Source organism: Callospermophilus lateralis, chromosome 15, assembly GCF_048772815.1.
Source record: "Callospermophilus lateralis isolate mCalLat2 chromosome 15, mCalLat2.hap1, whole genome shotgun sequence".
Classification (NCBI taxonomy): Eukaryota; Metazoa; Chordata; class Mammalia; order Rodentia; family Sciuridae; genus Callospermophilus; species Callospermophilus lateralis.
In genome coordinates this window covers 64,765,432-64,791,207 of record NC_135319.1, presented here as the reverse complement: position 1 = coordinate 64,791,207, position 25,776 = coordinate 64,765,432, and the positions used below count along the sequence as shown (strand labels likewise).

The 25,776-nt window shown below is 46.5% G+C and overlaps 2 protein-coding genes across 4 annotated transcripts; both read right to left on the bottom strand.

Annotated features, from left to right (window-relative positions):
* Positions 1 to 1,214: 1,214 nt before the first annotated feature.
* Hoga1 (4-hydroxy-2-oxoglutarate aldolase 1) lies at positions 1,215 to 25,554 on the bottom strand. Of its 3 annotated transcripts, XM_076834489.1 has the most exons (8): positions 25,405 to 25,554; positions 25,023 to 25,082; positions 13,483 to 13,611; positions 13,185 to 13,312; positions 12,663 to 12,797; positions 12,304 to 12,400; positions 10,388 to 10,521; positions 1,215 to 2,221 (listed from the first exon to the last, which is right to left on the bottom strand). In XM_076834489.1, the coding sequence occupies exons 2-8, from the start codon at positions 25,042 to 25,044 to the stop codon at positions 2,072 to 2,074; spliced, it is 795 nt and encodes a 264-aa protein (XP_076690604.1). In that variant the 5' UTR covers positions 25,045 to 25,082; positions 25,405 to 25,554; the 3' UTR covers positions 1,215 to 2,071. The 3 variants fall into 3 exon arrangements, with proteins under 3 accessions (XP_076690604.1, XP_076690601.1, XP_076690603.1); XM_076834486.1 differs by having other exon boundaries at positions 25,023 to 25,554; XM_076834488.1 differs by lacking the exon at positions 12,663 to 12,797 and having other exon boundaries at positions 25,023 to 25,554.
* Positions 20,151 to 24,876, bottom strand: C15H10orf62 (chromosome 15 C10orf62 homolog). The gene is made up of 2 exons (XM_076835163.1): positions 24,832 to 24,876; positions 20,151 to 21,453 (listed from the first exon to the last, which is right to left on the bottom strand). The coding sequence occupies exons 1-2, from the start codon at positions 24,874 to 24,876 to the stop codon at positions 20,452 to 20,454; spliced, it is 1,047 nt and encodes a 348-aa protein (XP_076691278.1). The 3' UTR covers positions 20,151 to 20,451.
* Positions 25,555 to 25,776: the final 222 nt, after the last annotated feature.

Here is a 25,776-nt window from a genome sequence, read left to right as displayed (position 1 = left end):
CTGGGTTTCCCTGTCTCTGCAACACTAGAGCGACAGAACTTCCCCCACCATGTTATGTGGGAGGCCTAAAACATAGCATGTGACCAGCGTTTGCTTCCCCTCCTGATGAGGATGTACTGTCGGTCACCCCGTGATCTAGTTGCTTAAGTAACTGAAGACAGTTCCCTTGATCTTAGAGAAAATGCAAATGTGTCTTCATGCATGGGCGTGTCTTCATGCATGGGCGTGCCTTCCTACATCCCCAGGGATTGAGCTACACTCACCTGTTCCTTTGTGATATTACCCCTTGCTCTGTTTGGGATAGAATGTTCCATGGAAACACCCTTTGTGTGTCCCCTCTCTTACTCTGCCCTTGGGTGAGGCCTACTAGATGTCAGTCAACCTGCTGACAGCAGACATGAAGCTAGACTCAGCCCCTTGAAACCTGACCCCTTACCTCATTTGAATGGCTTCTCCTCAATAAAAGGGGTCAGTTTTCTCTCTTTCTGCAGACCCCTAAGGTCAGAGGAATCGTCACAGCACCCCCAAAGAAAAAGGTATTTCTGTCTCTTGTGTGGTTATTTGGTGCAGCCCAGGTCCCCTGGAGTGACCCCTGAGTGTTTAAGTCACTGGGAACACGACAATGTTACTCCTCTACATACCTGCTGTTACTCAGTCTTGGGAGGAAGGTATGATTATTATCCTGTATTACAGATGCTCAGGGAAGGTAGGTGGCTTCCACAAGGTCCCACGGACACTAGGAGCAGTAAGGACTGGGCACTTAAACCCAGGCATATTGAAGCAATAGAGGTCCAGTCCACCAGCCTTCCTCCCTAGCCCTCACATTTTTCCCTCAACCCTAAACCCAATTCTCTGAGCCCAGCTCCTCTAGAAGGTGCCTGTGAGAAACCCAGCAGCCAAAGCCTCAAGCTTGAATGACATCAGATGGCCAGTTTAGTTGAAGGTTATTATCAGTAATTTTTAAAAAGTACTTGGTTTTCCACATGTAACCACTGAAAAGCGTTAAACATTTTGAAGAAAGCACCCTCTATGATTTTGGTGTTTCTAAATATTTTACTTGCACCCTTTCAACTCTTATAGTCTCTCATTTGAAATCATGAAGACTTCCTAGGCCACCACAGATCTAATGGCTCTTTGCTCAGTATTGTGAAAGGACTCAAGTTCCTCCAGGAAGGTTCTTGACATCTGACCAGGAAACCTAGTACATAACCACATTGGTTTTACTTGTTAAACTTTATTATTATAGTAATAAAGTGATTATTTTTAATAATAAAAGTAGGGTGTTGGGGATGAGGATGGAGCTCAGTGGTAGCACACTTGCCCTGAGTTTAGTCCCCGGTACTGCCCCCACCCCCCAAAAAACGTATGATGCCTATAGACAAGAGGATAGCCCTGTCTCAGGCCAAGTCCCTCTCCCTAGTGTTTCAGAACTGGGCTGGTCAGAATAGTTTTCTAGAATGAACGCAGACCCCTGTTTGTCCAACAGGTGTCACTGTTTACCAATCGGACAAGCCACTGGGCACTCAGTAATGGAAATCGAAGCTAGAGACAAGAATATGAAATGAATGAAAATAGATTTAGGAAAGGGCTTTGTGACTAGAATGCAGCTTGGGAGCCTTTCAAAGACCAGCGACACCTTCCTGTTCAGGTTTTCTAACCTGGTACTTCCTCTGGAAGGAATCAGAACTTGAGTGCTTAGGCATAACCCTGACTTCCAGCCATATTGTGCTAGACTCAGGTTCGTAGGCTCCAATTTAAGTAGTTGTCCATACTGTCCAGTTGCCCCCCTGCTCCCTAGTTTACAAGACTTGGGACAGAGGAAAGCATCCACAGTAAAAAGATCAAGACTGCTCCTTCCTAGTCTGAAAGTCTCTAGAGACTCAGCATCTAAGATACGAATGTGAGAGTCACAGACTCAGAAAAGGGGATTGCATGGAGGTGACTAGTACAAGCACCTGGAGGAGAAAGTGGAAGAGGAGCCTCTCCCCCCTGATGCTTGCTGCTCCTCTTAAGGCTATGGGACCAGGCAGGAGACTGAGATGACGCAGGCCTCAGCGTACTCTGCTTGCCCTCAGAGCCAGCCATTGCTGCTGAAATCCAGGCGCAGAGCCTCCTCCTCCGCAGGGCTCAGCTCCTGCAAGGGGGCGCGACAGGGTCCTCCATAGTAGCCAAACCAGTCCATGGTTTTCTTCAGCCCTGGGATTCCAAAGCGCCGTGTCACCTGAGAAGCAGGGTCTGTTAGAAGAGACTGTGGAACGCCGTGCACACACCTACCCAGTACCCAGAGACCCCCCACTTCCAGACAGTTGGGGTTCCCACTCTCCTCCCCCAATAAAGAAACTACCAAATGTGTGGCACCCAGGATAGATTGGAAATCCAGATTTAGAGACCAGAAAGCAGGTCTATAATGGAAAAGTGCAAAAAACCTTGGATTGAGCAAGGAAATGCCTCTTTTGGTTTTAGGAGAAAAAAAATCCATCCCAACATGAAGGAGAGTGGCATCTAGCCCTTAAGCTGGGATGGGAGAAGGCAGTAAAGACTAGGCACTAGTGCATCACCAGTCTGCATCCCAGTTCCCAGAGCCTGATCCGGTCACATCAGGCCTGGGAATTAGGAAGGAACTTCAGGCATACCAGACCCTTACCCCCTGGCATCAGGGTCCCCACCCACCCATAGCTCCTCCAGGGCCCTGTTTAAATGCTTTCACAGGAAAAACAATCTATCATTATTCAAAGAAGTTTTGTTGTAAAACTCTATGTTATTTTCTTATCTGAGCAAATTCTCTTGTCCAAAAAATGAGGGGGCTAGACTACATGATCTCTAAAGGCTTATCTGTTATAGTAGAGGACCTAACACTTTTGTCCTAATTTAAAATTATGCATGACATTTTACAGAATAAATGAAGCATCAAGTTTCTTTGCTTTTGGTATAGCAACATGTTACTTCATATGATCAAAAGTGTTAGATGAGGCCGGGTGCAAGGGCGCATGCCTGAAATCCCAGCAACTCAGGAGGCTGAGGCAGGAGAATCACAAGTTCAAGGCCAACCTCAGCAAATTATTGAGGTCCTAAGAAACTTAGTGAGACCTGGTCTCAAAAAAAAAAAAAAAAAATGTTGTAAATAGGGCTGGGGATGTAGCTCAGTAGTAAAGTGCCCCTGGTTTCAACTTTTAGTAAAATAAAATAATAAATTAAAAATTAAAGGAGCTGAGTACGAGTGAGTGACTAGTGGTATTGTGGCCCTGGGTTCGATCCATAGTATAAGAAGGAAGGGAAGAAGGATGGAAGGAAGAAATAGCTTTTATTTGGAGGGAAGGCAAAATCTTAGAAGTATGGACTTTATGAAGGGTAAGAATAGTGAGGTTGTTTGGGGGTAGAAGTAACTATTCACCACTAGAGGCCAGTAGGCTTCAGCAAGCCCAGGCTTTTTCTTGGGATGGGTAGAAAGTCACTCTCCCACAAGGCCTAGTCCCACCCATGATGTTCTAATAGTCTGGTCTTTTACCAAAAACTTCTCTAATTGGGAAAAAAAAAAAAAAAATAGGGGAAGAGATGAAACTAAGTGGTACCTAGGAAAAATTCTGTTTCTACCTTGTTTTTCTGGAATGCTGGCATACTCTCTTCAGGCCCAGAAAAGGGCCAGCTGTTTTGGTGCTAAAGACCACAGAAAGTCCTAAATATAGCCATGGGCAGGAAGAGGGCTGGGGGTGGGGAGGTAGAGGAAGAACATTGCATTCGATCAGGGCAGGGCAATAGAGTGACATCAGGCTGCTCTTGGGGTGTCTGAGCCTACAGCCCAGGCAGTGGCAAGGTGTTCCAGGCATTCCTGAGTGTGTGCCCAGAGCTGGCACAGGAGAGCACACAGCATGAGGATGAAGCAAGATGGGGTAAGTGGACTGCATGCAGAGAGTTGGGTTGGCAGCTGGACCTCCTGTCTTCCCAAGGGGGAACCCGAGCTGCTTGTCTGTAAAACAAGTTGATAACTACACCTACCCATCGAGATGTCACAAGGACCAGATGAGAAAATCACCACTAATATTAGATCAGTCCCCAGAGTCCCAGGAAGCATCACCTCCTTTTTCTGTCCTAGGGGATGCAGGTTCTGGAACCTTCTCTTTCACAGATGGGAATGGGAAAAGCTGAGGCCCACCCCACTGGAGTGTCCATTATGTTCATGGGCCTGTGCCCCATGGGCTTAGCTGAAAGGCACTCATTTCTGTGGTTTTAGAATGGCTGATCCCGGGGAAGCTTCCCATACAGGAAGACTCATGCTTTCCTCCTCAGGCGTCCTTTCTCTAAAGCTGAGTTAATCTGCCCTTTTGAGGTAAGGATACAAGCTGAGGAAGGTCTGGAACCTGCTCTCCATTTTACCAAACAAAGCACCATTGAAGAGTGCCTGTAACACACAGCCTAGGACTACTGTGCGCCTTCCATGCAAAACTTAAGGAAAAGCAGAAAAAAATTTAAATAAATAAAACACAAAACAAAACTCAATAATCAAGATTAAGATATTTTTTTTTTTTTTTTGGTGGTGGCACTGGAGATCAAACCCTCAAACCCAGGACCTTGAACATGCTAGAAATGTGCTCCATCACACACTACACAATTTATTTTTCCTGGCACTGGGGATTAAACCCAGAAGCACTTTGCTACCGAGCCACATCCCAACTCTTTTTTCTTTTTTTGAGTCACAGTCTCACTAAGTTGTTGAGGCTGAACTTGAACTTGCCATCACCCCACCTCAGCCTCAGGAGACACTGGGATTACAGGTGTGCATCTCCATGCCTGGCCCAACACAATATTTTTTTTTTTTAAATCATAATCAAGCCAGGAGCACTATTGCACACCAGTAATCCCAGTGATTCAAGAGACCGAGGCAGGAGGATCTCAAGTTTGAGGCCTCCACCAGGCACAGTGGCACATGCCTGTAATCCCAGCAGCTCAGGAGGCTGAGGCATGAGTTCAAAGTCAGCTTCAGCAAAAGTGAGGCACTAAGCAACTCAGTGAGACCCTGTCTCTAAATAAAATGCAAAAATGGACTGGGGATGTGGCTCAGTAGTTGAGTACCCCTGAGTTCAATTCCTGGTACCATAAAAATAAAAAGAAGAAGAAGAAGTCTGCAACTCATCAGGATCCTTTCTCAAAAGAAAAAATAAAAAGGGCTGTGGATGTGACTTAGTGGTAAAGTACCCATGGGTTCAATCCTCAGTAATAGGGGGGGGAAAATCAATGCAAAACAAAATCTATCATGAAAAGTTTCAACACAAACTCAAATAGAGCCCTACCTATTTTAACATGAGACAAAAGTAAACATGTGTAGCCCTATGTACATGCTTTTTGTGTATTTTTTAATGCCCCCCCCCCATAGAAGTAGATGTGTAGGGGGGAAGTTTTAGTGAGTTTTCTTTTAATAAACCAGGAAAGTAAAATTATAATAAATTGTGTTTTGGTATATATAAAATAATTAAACCTAAAATAATGCTGTGAGTTTTTATATACCCACTTTGCAATATATTTTTTCAACTACTTTAATGTTCTGGTGGCCAGAGGGAACCCCTTTTTAGGAAAAAAAAGAATTTCCACTTCCTGGAAGATGAAGTAAATATACTTGTCCCTATTATTTTGATAAGTACAACTAAAACCTCTGGATATTATATAAAAATACACATGAGACTCTGAAGGGTTGAGAGAAGGAAGACCAACCAGGAACCCCAAGCCCCAGGCAGAGCATAGTGGTAAGTCTGCGGGCCCACGCTTGGAACTGAAGGCAGCAACCATGAAACGCCATTGGACATGGACAACAGAAGTCCCAACAAAGCCAGCTGTCTCCAGCCAAAAGACCAGGAAAGGGGCGGTCCAGCAAAATGGAAAACTTGCAAGAAACTACTACTCTCTATTCTAGCCAAACATCGAAGAGTACACTGTGGCCCCACCCCAACCAGGCCAGCAAAGCCTGAACTTCCAGTCCGATATCACTCAAGATGGATGGAGTCAAAGAGGTCTAGTGGAGGAGAGTCAGGACTTTGACCACTGCCACCCATAAGCAGGCCACCCAGTGCTCCCCTTTCCCACTCCTTCCCCTCGCCCACCAGACACACAGGTGATGTCCACAGAGGCCATGTGAGGGCAGAAAGGAGACTCTTCACCCTTCCAGCCAGATTGAACATGTAGAAACCGAGTGCACAACTGAGCTACATCCCCAACCAAAGAGGTATATATATATATTTTTACTCCTAAAGAAGAATTCCATAAGTCCCCATGGTTTCAACTAGAGAATTCTACAAACTAAAGAGTATTTAATGCCAATTCTATACAGCCTCTTTCAGAAAACAGAGAAGGGGGAACACTTCCCAGTTCATTTTAGCAAACTATTTTTATCCTGATACCAAAACCTGACTAAGGCTTAACAAAAAATGAAAAAGGAAATTGCAGACCAACAACCAATATTCCTCATGAATATGGACACAAAAATCCTTAACAAAATATTAGAAAGTGAAATTCAATAATGTATCAAAAGAATTAAACACCATGACTAAGTGAGGTGCGTTCCAAGGAAGCAAATCTGTGCCAAATGTTTGAAAATTACTTTATATAATCCACCATGTTAACAAGCTAAAGAAGAAACAGTCACATGATCGTGTCAATCAGTGCAGAAAATCATTTGATAAAATTCAACATCCATTCATGATTTTATAAAAGTCTTAGAAAACTTATAATAGAGGGGAGTTTCCTCAACTTGATAAAAAGCTGAAAAAATAATTTTTAAAAATCCCTAGAGTTGACATTTAACTTAATGGTGAAAGACTGAATGTTTTCTTTCTATTAAGATCAGGAACAAGAAAAGAATATCTGCTCTCACCATTCAGTCCCCACTCTGCAGGAAGTCCTGGTCAATGCAATAAGGCAAGAAAAGAAATACAAGGCATACAGATCGGAAGGGAAGTCACTAAACCATCCTTGTTTGTAAATGATCTGAGTGTCTATGTAGGAAATCCCAAGAAATCTATAAAGCAAAATCTCCTAGAACTAGGAGTTCCTCAAATTCACAGGACGTAAGGTAGAATTGCAAAAAATATATTTCTAAATGCTAGCATTGACCACTTGGATAGTGAAATTAAAAGTACAATACCATTTTAGCTGGGCACAATGGCATACACCTGTAATCCCAGCAAATTGGGAGGATGAGGCAGGAAGATTGCAAATTCAAGGCCAGCCTCAGCAATTTACATTTTAAGCAACAGAGACCCTGTCTCAACATAAAAAATAAAAAGGGCTAGGGATGTGGCTCATTAGGGAAGTACCCCTGTGTTCAACCCCTAGTATCAAAGCAAATAAAAAATTAAAAATAAATAAAAAATAAAATACATTTTTGATCACTCAAAAATATGAACTACTTAAGTATACATTTCTCAAAATATGCACAGGACTTTTTTCTGAACACTACAAAATACTGAAGAAATAAATCAAATAAGATGAAAATAAATAGAGCCACACCTGTGTTCAGGGATTAGAAGATGACATAGTGAAGGTGTCAATCATCCCTAGACTGTTATTCAGGTTGAACACAATTGCTATCAAAATCTCAACAATACTTTTTTGTAGATATAGACAAAATTCCATTTATATGGAAAGACAAAGGAATTAGACTAGCTAAAACAATTTTTGGGGGGAAGGACAAAGTGGGAGGCATTAGTCTATTATAAGATTTATTTTAAGACTTGTGAAGCTACAACAATCAAATCTGAGTGGTATTGTGGAGGGATAGACCCATAGATCAATGGAAAGAATAAAGAGCCCAGAAATAGACCCATACAAATATGCCCCATTGATTTTCCACAAAGGTGCAAAAGCAATTCAATTCAATGGAGGAAAGACAGCTTTTCCAACAAATGGTGGGGAGCAAGTAGATATCCATAGGCCAAAAAAGAAAAGGAAAGGAAAGGAAACTTGACCCAAGACTCACATTTTAAACAAAAATGAACTCAAAATGGGTCATAAACTTGAAAACGTAAAACCATAAAACTTTTAGGAAAAATGATAGGAGAAAAACTTCACATTCTAGTTCAAAGCAAAGAATTCTTAGATTTGACAACAAAAGCATGATTCATAAAAGATAGCACTGATAAATCTAAAACTTTTGCTTGGCAAAAAAAAAAAATACTATAAGGAGAATGAAAAGACAAGCTACAGACTGGGAAAAAAAAAAGTTTACAAATCACATGTCCAACAAAGGACTAGTATCTAAAAAATACAAGGAACTTGCAAAATTCAACAGTGAAAAGCCCAAACAATCCAATTAGAAAATAGGCAAAGGGAAGCACATCATCCCAAGGACTCCAGAGGCTGAGGTAGGAATTTAAAAGTTTGAGGCCAGCTTGGGCAACTTAGCAAGACCCTGTCTCAAAATAAAATAAAAAGGGCTGGAGGTGCAGCTCAGCAGTAGAGTGCTTGCTTACAGTGGAAGACCCTGGATTCAAACCCCAGTATCACCAGAGAGGGGGAAAAAGTATTTGAGTGAAGAGGTTATGGTATAAATACATGAAAAGATGTTCCATGTCATTAGCTACCAGGGAAGTGCAAATTTTGACCATAAGATGTTACAACACCCCTAGCAGAACGTGTAAAATAAAAGATGGCCGTAATACCAAATGCTGGTGAGGATGCAGAGACTCTGGATCACACAGACCTTCACAGGAAGGCAAATGTAAAAGGACATAGCCACTCTGGAAAACAGTTTTGGCCATTTCTTAAAAAATTAAACATGCAGCCATCAACTATGGCCCATTAATTGCACTGGTGTGTGTTTATCCCAGAAAAAAATAAAAATTTACAGTCACACAAAAACCTGTACACAAATGTTCATGGCAGTTTTTTGTTTGTTTGTTCGTTTATTTGAGACAAGTTCTCACTGTGATGCCCTTGATGGCCTCAGAATCTTTTTTTTGTCAGGGGAGATGGGTATTGGGGATTGAATCCAGGGGTACTTAACCACTGAGCTACATCCCAAGCCCTTTATATTTTTTATTTGAGACAGGGTCGCACTAAGTTGTTTAGGGCCTCCCTAAATTGCTGAGGCTGGCTTTGAACTTGTGATCCTCCTGCCTCCGCCTCCCAAACTGCTGGGATTACAGGCATGCACCACCATACCCAGCTGGCCTCAAAATCTTGGACTTCTTCCTTCAATCTCCAGAGGAGCCCTGATTACAAGTATGTACCACTGTGACCAGTTCTCATGGCAGTTTTTAACAGTCAAAGATTGGAAACAACTCAACCCCCCTTCAAAGGGTGAATGGTTAAACAGGCTGAGGTACAGACATACCATACAATACTACTCAGAAATAAAAAAGAATTACTATTGATATAGGCAACAACCTGGGTGAATCTCCCAAGAAATAATGCTGAGTGAAAAAAGTCAATCCCCCAAAGTTATATACTATGTTTCCATATAGTATAGACTTGAATGCTACCAAATAGTATATTACAGAACTGACAGAATTATAAAAATGGTGAACATTATTTGAGTCACCAGGAGTTAAGGAAGGAATGGGATTGGGGCTGAGTAGGCATGGTTGTAAGAGGGTAACAGGAGGGATCCTTGTGGTGATGGTATCAACTTGAAGTTGACTGTATCAACTTCAAATATAGTATATCCTATCCAATATTGTAAAATTATTCTATAGATTTGTAAGATGTTACCATTGGGGGAAAGTTGGATCTTTCTGTATTATTTCTTAAAACTGTATTGTCTCAAGATTAAAAGTTTAATTTAAAATATATATAAAACCATATATAGAGAGAGGCACACACTTTTCTGTTTGCCTCAAACTTCAAAATGGCTTTGATCTTGACAATCAGTCCATCTGAAATTCTTCTCCTTGACTCACCCAACACAGAATTGGGGCAGATAGTCTGATTGCAGAATAGATTATTGAAGACAGAACTCTCCTGGGAAATCAGGGTTCTGAACATCATCAGCCCTCCAACTTCTCCTTTTCGACTCCTAATCATTCAGATTTTTAAGATCTGGTCCCTGAAAAGCTGACCTAAAGACTCATGGGCCACTCTAAGGCAGTGTATCTCTTAGTATGGTCCCAGGATTGCTTGCGTTGTAATACACAGGACACTTGTTTTGATTCATACTCAAGGAATAAGGACTTTTGTGTAAGCCTCCAGAGGAATTCTAATGCATACATAAGCAACAGGGCTCAACTTTGTCTGCAGCCAAGATTTTTCTGGGGAGGCACAAGGAGTTCCCACACTTTCTAAATAAAAAGTCTTTCTGAAAGGGCAGGGATGGGGCAGGGGTGGAGGGAATGCTAGCCTGGGCTCCCTCTTCAATGAGAATACAGAGCCCCCTCCCCTGCTGCCCCTGGCTGGGAGAGCTCACCGAAGCGTTGGGTTCAATGAGACGGTGCTGCAGTTTCTGGGCAGCTTCCCATTGCCCTGTGAGGCAGAGTCGCTCCAGCTGGCACACCTGGGCCCCCAGGACATTGGCCAGTGCACACACGCCCCCCTCAGCTCCTGCCCAGAGCAAGATAAAGAACATCAGCCACAGCCACTTCCCACAGAGAATCCCAACCTCTTCATTCTGGGGACATAGGATCTAGATTTCTGTGCTCCTGTTGGCCTTGTCAAAGGCATGTTCTGCGAGTGCAGAGTACACATTTCCAGAGGGAAAGGCTGCCTGCATATTCAAAATGGAAGCCTGCAGGCCAAGAGCTGCTCAGCTGTCTGAGAAGCAAGAAATAGCTCAAGGACAGTTTCTCCCTTGCATCCAGCTACCATCTCCCAGAGCCAGGTCACCCTGGCCAGATGACACCTCCAGAATTCCTCCAACGGCCCCTGATTCACCAGGCCTGGGAGGACTGGTTGGGCACCGGTGCTCTTCTGAAGTCTTCTTCCCCCTGTAAATTCAAACTGGGAACGGTGTAGGATGGGGTGGAGGAGTGGAAAGACCTCTGGGCACAGGGTTAGGAGACCACATATTTCCTCCCCCTGGCTGCATGATCTTGGATAAGTCACAGAATCTCTCTTATCCTCTGTTCTTATCTGAGCAAGGAAAATGGGTTGGCTGTGATCCCCGAAAGCTCTGCCACATCTGCCAGCCTCTGAGCATGATTCTGAGTCTAGTTAGAAATGACACTAAGCACAGTGCCCTCAAAAGGAAAGAGTCCTACAATTTGGAATGAGCTAATACAGCTGCCATTTATAGAATACCTACTATGTACCAGGCACTCTAGCGAAGGAAGGGGGGATGCTTTCATTTCCTTTTACTTTATAGAGTAGAAACTCATGCCCAGAGCGGTTGAGTGCCTTTCCCTTTGTTGATGCGTAAATGGCAGAGTTGAGATTTTAGCTCAGATAATCCCACCTCCAGAGCTTGTGCTCTTTCCCATTCACCCCACTCTCAGGAAGGAGGAGGAAGTGGGTTCCCCCTTCTTCCCCTGCACTGCAGATGGGGGATGTGCCAGGACCTAGACAGCAAGCCAAAGTCTGCAGAGATCAGAGGGAATAGGACCCAGTGTTGCCCCTTGCAGTACTGGAAAAGTTGCTCAAAGCTGAATCCATGGGCCTTTTGCTGAAGGGAAAAGACGCTGCCATCGTACCCCCTTCCTTTCGTGGCTGAGGCCCCACTTGAACCAAAGAACTTTGATCCAAAACAGACAAGAGTAGTTTATCTAAGTGACATCCTTAGAATCCTTGACTGGGACAGAATCTGCTCAGGCAGCCAGGCACGGTGGCACATGCCTGTAATCCCAGCGGTTTGGGAGGCTGAACCACGAGGATCAAAGCCAGCCTCAGCAATGGCAAGGCACCAAGCAACTCAGCGAGACCCTGTCTCTAAATAAAATACAGAAATAGGGCTGGGGATGTGGCTCAGTGGTCGAGTGCCTCTGAGTTCAATCCCTATACAAAAAAAAAAAAAAAAAAGAATCTGCTCAAGCAGCTGAAGATCCCTGGCCCAACCCTGCAGGTCTGACAGTTCACTCTGGCCTGGGATTAAGCAGGGAGTAAAGTGGACTTCTGTCCTAGAGGGGAAGCCTCAAGATCTCTGCCTTCATAGAATTATTTGCAAGATGAGATTAAAGGAGCTAAAGTTGTCATCTAAGCATGGGGACTTGGTACAAACTGCGGGCCAGGGATTGCACATAGCCGCCCCCTCCACCCAACAAAGTCACTCTCAAACATTCAGGTTCAAACAAGCAAGCAGGGTAGCCAAGTTTCTGACAAACCACCCAGTCTTACTCCCAGTTTTCCTCTTAATTGGTCACCCATGACAGTTTAGAGCAGCAGGTGGCCTACCCAAGGCATAGCTGGCCATCAGGAAGCCCGCCGATCCGGCCAACACCTGGAAATCCTGCTTGCTGGTCTTGTGAACGATCAGCCCAATCCTGGTCACCTGCAATAGCAAAGCTGGTGTGAGAGCTGAGTCCAGGACCTCAACCTCCCACCTAGATGAGCTGGGCAGATGTTGCAGAATGACAGTTCAGTTCTCAGAGAGATGCCTTTGAGTACAGACAATGCCCCAGAAAGTACATGCAACAGAGAAGCCCAACAGGAGCCCAGGAATAACACAGATCTCAGAGCTTCCCTGAAGGTGGTGGCTGAAATGCCAGGGTCCAAAGAGGAAGTTGCCCAGCCGGGGAGCCGCTGCCACTCACATCACCACCACTGTCCTTCATGCCCACAATATTCGGGTGCTGGGAAAGCTTGACCACTGCATCCACAGGCAGGTCTAGCCCTGTGTTGGCTGGGACACTGTACAGCACCACAGGGATTGGAGAGAGGTCAGCAACCTGAGGGGTACAGAGGAAAATGGGGAGAGGGAAGGCAGCCCAGGCCCTTGGAATTGGAGTTTTTCCTGCACAGGTCCTGGCTGGGGTGACTGCATGGCTACCTGGACAGGCCTACCCCTAACACTAAACAACCTGTGCTGCAAGCCCCAGCTGTAAGCAGCAATGACAGCAATGATCTATCTCCATCCTCAACAACAATAGATGTCATTATTCCTTCCATTTCAGAGAGAAGGAAATAATGACAGAGAGTGGTTAGCTAGTCACCCAGTGTCACATAGCTTGTACATGGTGGCATTCCACCCATGTCCCATAGCTGCCAGTCACATGAAGAGGAGCCTCTGCCTCAGCCAGCCTCCTTTTGGTCTCAAGCCTCTAACTGGTGCCCACCTTGGTGTAGTGGTGAATGAGGGCAGCACTGTTCATGCGGCCACGGAAGTAGCAAGGGGTCACCACCATAGCAGCATCCGCCCCGACCTGCGCCATGCTGACAGTCATCTCCACTGTGGCTTGAGTGGCTGCAGGAGGGAGGAGGAAGAAGGCCTGGGTCAACACGCTGGGCCAAGCAAAGGGGGCCTCGGCATGGCCCAGAAGAGGCAGAACAAGAAGACAGAAACTGACCCCAGAGCCAAGGAGCCTGAACCCCACAGCCCAGCCACCCGGGGGGCCCAGGGTATTCTGGCCTCACACTCGCAGCCGGAGCCCGCTAGCAGGAGCTTGTCCTTGGGTATGACCTGGCGCACGCGGCTCACCACCTCCAGGCGCTCTCTGCTGGTCAGGAAGGGGAACTCGCCAGTGGAGCCCTGGATCACAAAGCCTGCAACAGAGGCCCCATCACAGTGACTGACGCCTTCCTGTCCTCTTAGGCCCATCAGGACACGTGTTCAACACTAGCAGGCTCTACCTCCCCAACGCCATAGCTCTTCACACCTTTGCTTCTGGTCCTTGTCCTGACACCAGCAGGACATTCACCAGGTGCATGGTGGCATTCCCATTCCCATCAGTTTTCTTTGTTTTAGTGAAAAGTTTTAGAGAATAGTCAGTAATAGAGGCTACACCCATGTATCCAGCACCCACAGCAACTCTCCCATGATCCCCCTTCCTCTTCCTTGTCTCTCTGTCCCAACTCAGGTGTTTATTGTCCTCTTTCATACCTTTATATACTGGCAGCATACATATGGACCCAAGAACAAGATAATATGGTATTTTGTTTTTTTTGGGGGGGAGGTACCAGGGTTGAACTCAGGGGCACATGACCACTGAGCCACGTCCCCAGCCCTATTTTGTATTTATTTAGAGACAGGGTTTCACTGAGTTGCTTAGCACCTTACTTTTGCTGAGGCTGGCTTTAAACTCTAGATCCTCCTGCCTCAGCCTCCCATGCCACTGGGATTACAGGTGTGAGTCACCACACCTGGCAATAATATGGTTTTTGCAATATAAACAATGTGGAAATAGAACCAAGCTTATATGACCTTCTGCAGTTTGCTGCTTTCATTGAACGTTATGTTTTGAGCTTTGTGCCCAGCAGCACCCAAGGCTGTGATTCATCCATTTTAATTGCTGTAGAGGGTTCACTTGTATGGGCAGACCATAGTTTGTTTTTCATTCTTTTGTTGAGGCCTGGGTCAAAATAGTGACTGACAAAAAGAGTCTTCCCATTCCTGGGACACCCCAGGGACACCCCAGTAGCCTCAGGAGCTGTCCCCGCAAGTGTTCATCCATGGCAACTCTTGGTATGGTCAAACTGATTTTGGCCAACTTGGGGGCTGAAAAGTGATATCTCATTGTTTTGAGATATTTCATTTGCATTTTCCTATCTTATCAACCAGTTATCTGAAGATTTCTAATATGCACCAGGTATAGGTGTAAGGTGTCAACATTATATTTCTTTCTTTCTTTTTTTTTTTTATATGTATTCTTTAGTGTTTGGCGAACACAACATCTTTGTTTATATGTGGTGCTGAGGCTCGAACCCAGGCCGCACGCATGCCAGGTGAGCGTGCTACCGCTTGAGCCACATCCCCAGCCCTCAACATTATATTTCTATAAGAGACCAGCTAAATTGATGCCCTTCAGCTAAACTGGAAAGGGATAGTAGTAGAATTATTTCTTCTCAAGTTTTCCCATGTAACTTTTCTTTTCCTCCTTTATTTCTCCTCCACTCTGTTCCATTTCAAAAAAAAAAAAAAAAAAAAAAAAAAAACCACTCAGGTAGTTACAAACACAGCACATGGTCCAATAGGATTATTAATAAATAGAATGAAAATTGGAAGAATGAAAAGAAAGCTGAGACCAGCCCTGACATCCAAAATTCCTGCCATACATTTGTGAGAGATGAGCCATAAATGGGAGACGGAGCTTCCCGACAGTCAAAGCTGAAAGGGAAACATGGTCAGCTAACAGATATGTAGAACCCAAAACATAAAAGCAGCTGCTCTGGAGAAACACAGAGTTTCCTGGCACTGAGACCAAGAGAAATTGTTCCTGTGAGTCATCCTTAAGGGGACACAGTGTGATGTAGACTCAACTTTGTACCACAAAACTTTTCTCGTGCTGTTCACTACACTATTAGACTCTATTGAGTGGGTTGGCAGAACAGCTCTCACTCGAAAGTGAGCTTTTTTATTTTATTTTGAGTCTTTGCCTTGGTAGCGTCGCAAGGAACATTTTGAGGCAAATAGCTTTCAGCTTCTGTTGAATCGCCTTCTGAGGACCCATTGCTTTGTGTCCTGCTGGAAGCCAAAGAGAAAAGCCTCCTTGAATCTTGCTACATAAGGCCCGGTACTGTCCCTGTGGGTTGGACCCCTGTGCAAAAGCTGCTGGCCCTGGATGTGGGCTCCGAGCTGGCTATGTTAGGACCAGCACCATTGACTAAGGATCTAGAGATCAAGCTCTTACCACTTCCCTTATAGGAATGCCAAAGCCATCTGTCACCCTGGGCTACAGCAGGCTTGTGCTATGGTCTATGCTCTAGCCACAGTCACTTCTGTCACCTTTCATTTAGTGATCAACTCCAAAGGCCCCTGGGCCCCCTGTGGACATGGCTTCAATGCAGGACAGTGGGGCCTGGCACCCCAGGAAGCAGTAGCAGGCCCGTTGCTCATGGTTCTCAGGTGGCCCTCTCTCCTGTCTCTGGAAGGGAGCATCTCAACCAGACCTGGATCCCAGGAACCCTTGACAGTGTGGTTCAGTGGGAGGGATCTGTTTAGTGAGCCAGTCTATGGCACCTCTATTTCCTTTTCTATGAAATGACAACTCATTTCAATTCTAATTTATTGGGCTGTTTGAGAGGCTTAAACCAGGAAAATGTATCAGAAAACACTTTGAAATCCATAAACAGGTGACTCCCCCATCCTCCTGACTGGATGTCGACTGCAGGCCTGGTGTGCCTGGTAGAGAGGGGCCAGACAGGAAAAGGCCAGCGTCCCCATGGATCAGGGAGTGAGGAAAGTGGGTGACAGAGAAGCTGGGAGGCAGGACAGTAGAGTGGTCAGGGGTGTAGGCTCTGAAGTCAGACAAGCAGACCAATTCTCAGTGTGGCCCACTCATAGCTATGAGATTTGCAGAAAATGACTCAACCAAACCTCAGTTTTCTGGACTGAAAAGTGGGGATAATATTAGTCCTTTTCTCAGACAGTCATTTTGATGGAATAAAATGCTATTTGTAAAGTACTTAGAATAGAACATGCTCCATTAGTGTTAGCTGACTTCATATGGAATCAGGGGAAAGTGCGTTAGCCATAAGGAGGTGGCTGGTGCTGAAGGTCCCTTTAACTCCCCACTGCCATCAGCTATAAGGTGAGCCCCTCTCAGGTTGGAAGCTACTCCCCCTTCTGCTCCCATGATAATGCTGGCTGCTCTGGAAAGCTAGGGTGACCTGAGAAGGGTACTGTGTGTCGAAGCTGGGAACACACAAGCAGCATGGTAATTTATTGTGACCAAAAGGGAATCACGATCTTTCTCACATAAGGAGTACCCCCTGGGCACTGTTAAGCCCTCTAGGTTCAACACCTTCCTCCTCGAGGAATTCTCCATGGGACCCCTCCAACCTGACCGCTCTCCTCTGAACCTCCACTAACTGTGCCTCATACTTCCCTGATGCTTACACCTGTGTGCGGAGGTCCTCAGAACCCTTCAGTGCCCCATCTCACCCCCACATGCAGGACTAGGCAAAATTGCTCAATCTGGTCTCTCCTATAAAATGAGAACTTAGACCAGATGGTCTCCAAAGTCCTCCCTGGCTCTAAATTTCGTAGTCACTTCTCTGGCTTCTTCCCCTGCCCTTTGCCTATATCTTAATGTTCCCCTTACATCAAAACTGACTTCCAGTAGCCAGAGGTAGTGGCACATGCTTATAATTCCAGTGACTAGGGAGGTTAATGGCAGGAGGATCACAAGTTTGAGGTCAGCCTTGACAATTTAGTGAGACCCTGACTCTAAAGACAAAAAGGACTGGGAATGTACCCTAGTAGTAAAGCGCCCCTGGGTTCAATCCCCAGAACCAAAACAATAATGAAAACCTGACCAACAGGGCTCATTGGTGCAGTGCTGGCCTTCATGCAGGACTTGGGTTCCAGCTCCGCACTGCAAAAAGCCCAAACACACCGGTCAAGGGTTCCCAGCGCACTGCCCCTCCCCTGCCCCTGCCCATTTGCTCACGCCCTTCCCTTCTGCATGGACCCCAGTGAAAGCCTCTCAAGTGCTGCAGAGCCACCGAGCCTTTGCTCCCGCCCCTCCACTCTATGTGCCACAGCAGTTTGCTCTTGCCTAGCCCTTGGTTTGTCTGGATTCATCAAGGTCAAGGACACTGCCCCCCTCATTCTGGCCTCCTCCATGACAGCAGCACAGTGCCTTGTCTAGGAGGTGTATTGATAATTTGTGTGTAAAAAAAAATTGTTCCAGACCTAGCCTGGGGCAAAACTTTATTGCATGATATAATTCATAACCTCGCTCAGGTAAGAAACATCATCCTGATAAAATGCTTAATCAATTTCCCAATGAACTTCGGTGGAATTTAGCTTTAATCTGGGAAACCAGCCACCCTCCCAACTGACTGAGGCCAGAGTCTGGTGACTGTCAACTGCTCTTTGTATCTTAGAGTGGTCTGATTGTCTCTTTTCTAGTAAGACTGTCCCCACCATGAGTATATATTCATTGGTGCCTAGAGGATGTTTTATTTGTAACACAACTATAACAAAACTTTTTTGACATGTCCTCAAATTGTCTGAACTGCTTTTAGATCTACAGAAGAGTTGCAAAATATTATGGGGAATTTCTTAGCATTCCTCACTCAGCCTCTACCAATAACATCACCCACCTGTGGCACAAGAACCAGAACCAGATAATTATTGTGGGCATACCATCTTTAACTGATGACTTTTAATTTTGCCAATTTGAAGCTTTTTTTTTAAGTTAAGATTCCAAAATTTTAATCTGAAATTTCATATAATAAACTTTTAAAAAATATTTTTTTAGTTCTAGATGAACACAATATCTTTATTTTTATTTATTTTTTAATGTGGTGCTGAGGATTGAACCCAGGGTCTCATGCATGTAAGGCAAGTGCTGTACCACTGAGCTACAACCCCAGCCCATAAGTAGTTTTTAATAAGGGATTTGATATCTCACCAATACATGTATGCATTTTTTTCCTGGGACTGGGAATTGTATACAGGAGTGCTCTATTATTAAGACTTTTTTTTTTTTTTTTTTTTGAGATAGGTTCTTATTAAGTAGCCCTTAAAATTGGGATCTTCCTGTCTCAGCCTTCCAAATCACTGGGATTATAGGAGTGAGTCATGATGCCTCCATCTCTGTGTGTGCATTTTATTTCATACTGAGGATTGAACTCAGAGTGCTATACCACTAAGCTACATCCCCAGCATCCCCCTTTTTTGAGACAGTTGCTGAGGACCTCACTAAATTGTTGAGTTTGGCCTTGAATTTGTGATCCTCCCTCCTCAGCCTCCTGAGTTGTTGGGATTACAGGTGTGCATCACTGTGCTCAGCTGTGTGAATGCATTTTAATAATCACTTTGAGATGTCAAACCTCATCACTCTGTTGCCTTTTGTTTATGTAGCAGCCTCTAACATTTGCCAGTGTGACTGACCTCATTTTTTCCAACTAAAATTTTTTCTCATGAAATATTTTAAATATACCAACCAAAATATATATTGTCACTTATTAGTAATGTTCAAAAAAATTCAAATAGTCTCAACTGTGCTCTACAAAATCAGTTGACAACATTTAAGGTATTTGTGGATTTATCCATCCTTTGCAGGAATTCTGGGCCCCTGAAGGATGAGGCCCACAGACTGGGAACCCCTGGTAAATCCATAACAGATCCAAATGGTGAGAAATTTCTGTGTCAGAGCTGTATGGAGTGAGTGCCTTGTAGTTGACTCCTCTCAAGATCCGCTGGGGAGGTGGTTGCCTTCCCTTCCACTGCCTGGTTGTGGGTGGGAGGATTCACCCCAGGAAGAGGAGGCAGAAAGAGTCCCAGGCTTTGAGGTGGGCAGAGGAACTGTCAGGACATGTGCCAAAGAGGTCAGGAATAAGCATGAGAGGCACAGTCTTGTTGGTTGATGGGAAGAGCACTGCGAAGCAACGTGGGCAGGGATTAAGGGACTCGATGGGCTGGAGTCTCAGGAAATGCTGGGATCTAATCCAGCAACATGTCTTACACGTCATCTCAGGCAAGTTATGTCTCTGAATTTCAGATGGCTTCTTTGTAAAATGAAAATAACCTAATACCTTCCTCATGGAGCTGTGACTTGACACTTAACCCAGGACAAGACATATATTAATATATATATATAGGAGGCTGCTAGAGCAGTAGTCATACTGGTAACAGCAGCAGTAGCCAGCCCCAGCCCCAGCAGCAGGGACATGAGACTGTTATAAGCTCAGTGACTGTGGACTACAGGTGGTGGGGAAGTTCTAACACGGATCCCTATGGGCACCCGGAAACAGGTGGGGCAGGGAGAGAGGGCTGCAGTGTGGATTCTCCGGACTTGAGATAGCCCAAGAGCCCAGAGTAAGTCCCACCTGGCTGGCGCACACTTCTCTGAAAGCCCATTCTTCATCCCCTCTCCCCCAATACCTGGCTGTTTCCTCCTTCCCTGGCAGCAGCAGGCTGATGGGTTTGAGGCCCCTGAAGGTATCTCATCCCCCAAAGTGGGGAGGCTGCTAATGGAGTCTCAAATCAGGCCCAGTGAAGAGGCCCCAGGCCAGGTCACACATTGCAGGATTGCTGGAGAAGGTGCCCTCTCCCTCCGTCCCTGCCCAGACCTCAGGCAGCCACAGAGCCCCTGGACTCAGAGTGAGGGTATACAAGGCTTTATTGGCTCAGTTCCAGGCATTTGGCATCGTGTGGGGCTCTTGGCTGCTCCTGGGATCTGCCTCCTCGGTCTTCTCTCGGTGGGTCTTCAGGGACCTCAGGGTCTGTCGTGCTTTGCCTTCTGCCAGCTCTTCCTCCATCAGAGGCCATCCTCTTTTGCAGATTCCACTCATGATCTCTGTGGGGGGCCTGAGGAAGAAGGGATTTGGCAGCAGCATCTCACCCTGGGCCCAGAGGATTCCCAAAAGGAGGGAAAACAGGCCTGTGTATGTGGGCCAGCCCTGCTGGGGGAAGGGGTACATGGTTAGGTGCCTTCAAGAGTCACAGTTTTGGTGGCTGCGACTGGGCACGCTATGGCTCTGGTGGCTTGGGTGACCTGAATGGCTCTGGTGGCTTGGGTGACCTGGAAGACCTTGGTGACTTGAGAGGACTGGATGGTTCTGGTGGCTTGGGTGACCTGGAAGACCTTGATGGCTTGGGTGACCTGGAAGACCTTGATGGCTTGGGTGGCCCAGATGACCCTGGTAGCTCGGGTAAACTAGATGACCATGTTGGCTTTTGTGGCCAGGACGACCCTGGTGGCCATGGTGACTGTGGCCACGGAAAGTGTGTGGGTGGTTGGCACCAGCGATGGTGTCTTCCCTCTGGGCGAGGAAATTCACTTTCAGCTTAATCTCCACCTCCTCCAGGGCCTTCAGTTCCTCTGGGGTGACATCCTTGGCCTCCAGGTGGCCTGAGTGCTGGTAAGCTGTGGCTCGCTGCAGCATAGAGTTAGCCAGGCGCTGCCCCTTCGTATCAATCTCCTTGGTACAAGCAACCACGGCAGCCCATATGGCCTCATCTGTGGATGAGGATTTTCCAGATTCTTTGAGGGTCTCTTTGATCACCGAAGGCCCACACATCTTCTGCTTGCTGGTGAAGGACTCCCTGTGCATAGCTGTGCCCTCCTCTCCTTGCTTGGTGGTAATAGTCTCCATGCGAATAGTGGTGTTGGCCTCTCCACTCCCGCTCCCAAAGCATTGGGAGGCATTGTTGTTGACACCGACACATTTGGTGGAGACCAGCTTCTCGTCAGAAAGGCGGCTAAAATGAGATTTGATCCAGTTGTCATTCGCTTTGCGGCATTCTGGTGACTCATTTCGTGGAGACTGAGTGGATGTCTTCCTTCTCCTTTTTCTCTGAGTCCACAGAATAAGGCCTCCGCCTCCAAGCAAGAGGATAGTTCCCAGCACCACCTTGCATGATGGTTGCTGGATGAACTCCAAGAAGGTCTCCAGGACCCTACTCCCAGCAGCAGAGCTAAGAGCACTGCTGAGCTAAGAGAAACAGTGGGGGAGCCCAGGTGGTATGGCTCATGCTTGAAAGAGCAGGCTCCCCATGGGCGTCTGGCAGGCAGGCCCTGCTGCACCCTCCCTAGGATGCCTCCTGCCACCTCAGCAATAAACCCCATTGTGAGGAAGGCAGCTGGGGGCGGGGTGGGGGGAGGCCACCACATCCCTCATGTCTAGCCTGGTTAGCATTGTTTAAGGCCTGGGTCCTTTCTCCTGTCCTGGCTTCTGTCCTCAACGTCAGTGGAAGGGCAACTTCTCCGATGTAACCCATTCTGCTAGCTACCAGTCCTTATCTTCCAATCTTCGGTTTTTCTCCCTCCCCAGCTGTTGGCCCCCAGGGGGCAGAGGTTGCTTGGTCAGACTGGCCATGGTAGAAAGAACCCCTTGGCTAGGCTGGCATTCATTTTTGGCCCACCGAGATTGGTGTCTACCTCTATGCAGGGCTCATCTCTGCTGCCAGCTCAGCACATTCCATTCCTGCTTGCAGCTCTATCCCCACTAATGGCAGAGTCCAGATGGAAAAGGGCCCAGGAAGGGGCTCATTCTGGAATAACGTGAGGTCACAAATCGGGGGAGACAAGCAGTGGACTGAGAAGGCAGAGCAGAGAGGAGACTTCATTGGGTCCTAGATTCTTGCGGCCATTATGGGTGGTGGGATGCCTTTTCCATAATTGCCTGCAAAATCCTGAATAATTCCCATGGCTTGTCACGGTAGAAACAGGACTGGGCCACACTCTATGCCCCACCCAAAGGCATCTAGCACATTTATAAAATGAAGAAATGCCAAAATGGGCTTGTAAAAGTAGTGACATTTTAAACAAACTATTTTCTTTAACAGAGTAATGGTCTTGATATATATAAAAATATTTTATCTTTCACAAGAAACTATGGTCCACTCTACATATGGAGGGAATAAGATACAATCTTAAAGTTTTATAGGGAACATCATCTCCCCAGTTTTGCTAGAGTAGCTCTGTGGTTGTTCACTAACTTTAATTGGAAACAACAATTCAAAGTCCACCTTCAAAGTTGTTTACTGTGAGTTCAGGGTCAAATGGCTCTTCTGAACAACCCCTCCCTCCAGTCTCTGGTTATAACATTTATTTCAAAAGAAAACTCTGTATTCATATTTTCAGTACAAATTAGCAATGCTAAAAAAAAAAAAAAAAAAAAAAAAGAGCTACATAGTTTCCAATAGGACCTTCCAGAAGAATCTCTAACTAATGTTCATGACACATCCAGGACAGGTTCCCACCTTCTCTCTTTCTTTTTAAATCTTTTTTTTTTTTTCAGTTGTAGATGAACACAATACCTTCATTTACTTATTTCTATGTGGTGCTAAGGGTCAAACCCAGTGCCTCACACTTGCTTGGCAAGCGCTCAGCCACTGAGCCATAGCCCCAGCTCCTCCCACCTTCTCTTTAGAGGGCTTTGTTGGAGACGCCTTACAGTGTGACACATGATGGCTGCCTCTTCTGCCCCTGAATATGGAACTGCAAAGTCTATTCCAGAACAAGGCAAGGGAAACTGACTTTAGGGCTTACATGGTCTTGTCCTGGGAGCAGTGACAAGGCACTTCAGCTTTGTGTTCCCTGTTCCAGTGCACCATGGTAGAAGAATATGTTGAAACCTGTGACCCAGAACCTGAAGGCTCAGCTCTCTGTTCTAAAATGAGGAAACTGGACTAGAGAAATTAAGTGATTTCTCAAGTCTCTGTAATGGCCAGAGCATGAGTCCCTCCCAGGGCTTCTACCTCCAGACCCTGGACTCCCTCTCCCTCAGGCTCTGTCTCCCTGGAAAGGGGCTGAGGGGCATCCAACAGGAGCAGAAGCCTGTATGCCATATTCACTGAAGCCAGGGCACCCATTCCTGCTGTGAGAATGGGTGGGTCGATGGAAGGGAGGGTCCAGAGGAGAGCTGGAGGGTTCTCATAGTCTGTGGGTTCTCTGGGTGGCAGGCAGACACCAGATGTAAAATTCGCCCTCCCAGCCTTGAACCTTGAAGCTGAAGCACAGTCATCTGTTAGAGGCTGAGGAACTTCCTGCTTTGCTTCAAGGGAATCAGACACAGCCCAACCTGCAGTTCTCTGTGAACAAGCCCCAGCATATATTTACCTAGAGTTGGTATCCCTGCTCAATGTGGGCTTCCACGAGGCATTTGTTGTCCCCTGGGGAAGGGTCACATCACCTCTGCCCTTAGCAATAAATGGAGTCTCAGTTGGGCCACTGGTCACTGTCACAAAGCAACTTTGCCAATCACACTGCTATTTTAATAATCATCATCATAGAAATCAATACATTCTCATGTCTGGCACCCTACAGTTTACAACATGCTTTCACTTGTATTCTCAAAGATTTTTCTCCCAACCATGCCATGATATGAGTATTATCACTCGCCTGTATCAGATGCAGAAACAGAGATTTAGAGAGATTATCCCATAGTAAGTCAATGGCAAAGCTGTGATTGGAAACCAGAGTCCTTGGTCTTAACTGTTACTCTGTACTCCTTTTCTACTGATACTGGGGATTAAATCCAAGGGTGCTCTACAACTGAGCTACATCCCCAGCCCTTTTTATTTTTTAATATATATTTTTAGTTGTTGATGGACATTTATTTATTTATTTGTTTATGGCAATATGTGGTGCTGAGATTCGAACCCAGTGCCTCACACATGCTAGGCAAGCGCTCTACCACTGAGCCACAACCCCAGTCCCCCTTTTTATTTTTTGAGACAGGGTCTCACTAAGTGGCCCAGCAGGCCTTAAACTTGTGATCCTCCTGCCTCAGGCTCCCTAGTTGTGGGCATTCTAGGGATGTGCAGTTATGCCTGACTGGTGCCACAGCATTCCCAAAGCTAGTGCCCACCAGATGCCATTTGTTGAGAAAGTCTGGTCTAGTGACTTAGAAGGGATGATGGGGTCAGTAGAAAGAAATGGAGCATGGGCCACGCGGTTAGAGACAATTCAAATCCCAGCCCACCTATATCAGCTGAGTGATCTTGGGCAGTGACCATGTCTCTGAGCCCCAGCTTCCCATGTATGACACAGTGCTACTGAGAGTACTGTCCAGGGATTGCCCTGGGTGATGGATGGGCAGCTGGGCAGGGCAGCCAGGTTTTGCTATTTTGTTCTACTTCCACTTATGCCACTGTAGCTGTGTGGCATGTTGAATGTCACAAATATGATCTGATCCTTGATCTCAGAGAAGAGGAGACCAATGTAAAGGGGGAGATGAGTCAGAGGAAATAGCACAGCGAGCACTAACTCTTGCCAAGGGAGGCTTTGCCCAGAAGAGAATGTGCAAACAGGCTTTGAGAAGAAGGAGACGCCCCGCCTGGCTGGGCTGCCACCTGATCTTCCTTACATCAGCACATGGGGCCCGGTTGACAAGGACGTTCACACCTGTCATCCAGTGTAATCCCCACAAGAGCCCTGGGAGCTACTAAGGAACTTCAGTCCTTTTCAGTGCCTCTGTACAGAGGCAGGCGAGGTTCAGAACCCGTCTACACCCCTGATCTCTGGATCCCCACCCCCACAGTGGACAGGCCTGCTTACCTCGGAAGGGGATGGTGCCCATTTTGTACAGGTTCTCCTCCAGCTTCCCATAGTCCACCTCTGCGGTGGCAGTGAAGGGGGTCGTCACAGGGGGATAGATGCCTGCAATGTCCACCTTCCTCCCATCCCCTGAGGCCCAGCCCTTCACATTCCTGGACAGGCCCCTGCTCAGCCCCTGTTTCACAGAGGCCCAGACCCGGGGGCCCAGCATCTCCATAGGAGGCCTGGGACCCAGCTGTTCTATAGCCCTGAGTAAGGCTGAGTTTAGACTCCTTTCTACCTGCTATTAATGATTAATGGGTCTAGTTAAAAATTGGTGGCCTCTCCTGCCTTGTGGGCACTGGACAGTCTGAGGGTCTTGCCCTAGGGTAAAGGGCAATACCCTCAGGTTTCAGAGAGCCTTTTATCTCTGCTGGGGAGCAGCCGGAGAAATGTCACAGTGCACCTCTGACAGCCCTGGGTCCCAATAAAGGCCGTCTCTAGCCCATCCTCCTCCATAATTCCCAGCCCTGAAGCCCCGAGCACTGCCAGTTTCCAGGCAGTTTCGAGGCTAGTGGAGCTGATTGGCTGAGCTGGCCAGGCCCTGCCCTGCAGGAGGGAGGTGCCACACACCAAGTGAGAAGCTTCCGGTAACACGCCGCCTCATTCCCCTGCCAGGCTCCTCCTGCCAAGGAGGCCTTGTGTCAGGCCTGTGCTGGCTGTACGCAGCTCCACAGGACAGAAGTCACCAGGAAGGGGCCAGGATGAGCATATC

Coding starts and splice junctions, on each gene's coding strand:
- C15H10orf62 (XM_076835163.1), bottom strand. CDS start 24,876: ATGACAGGTGTGAACGTCCTTGTCAACCGGGCCCCATGTGCTGAT. Junction 21,454..24,831: donor ACCGGGCCCCATGTGCTGAT/GTAAGGAAGATC, acceptor TGTTTCTCTTAG/CTCAGCAGTGCTCTTAGCTC.
- Hoga1 (XM_076834486.1), bottom strand. CDS start 25,239: ATGGAGATGCTGGGCCCCCGGGTCTGGGCCTCTGTGAAACAGGGGCTG. Junction 13,612..25,022: donor GGGCACCATCCCCTTCCGAG/GTAAGCAGGCCT, acceptor CCTCTGTTGCAG/GCTTTGTGATCCAGGGCTCC. Junction 2,222..10,387: donor TCATTGAACCCAACGCTTCG/GTGAGCTCTCCC, acceptor CCTGCTTCTCAG/GTGACACGGCGCTTTGGAAT.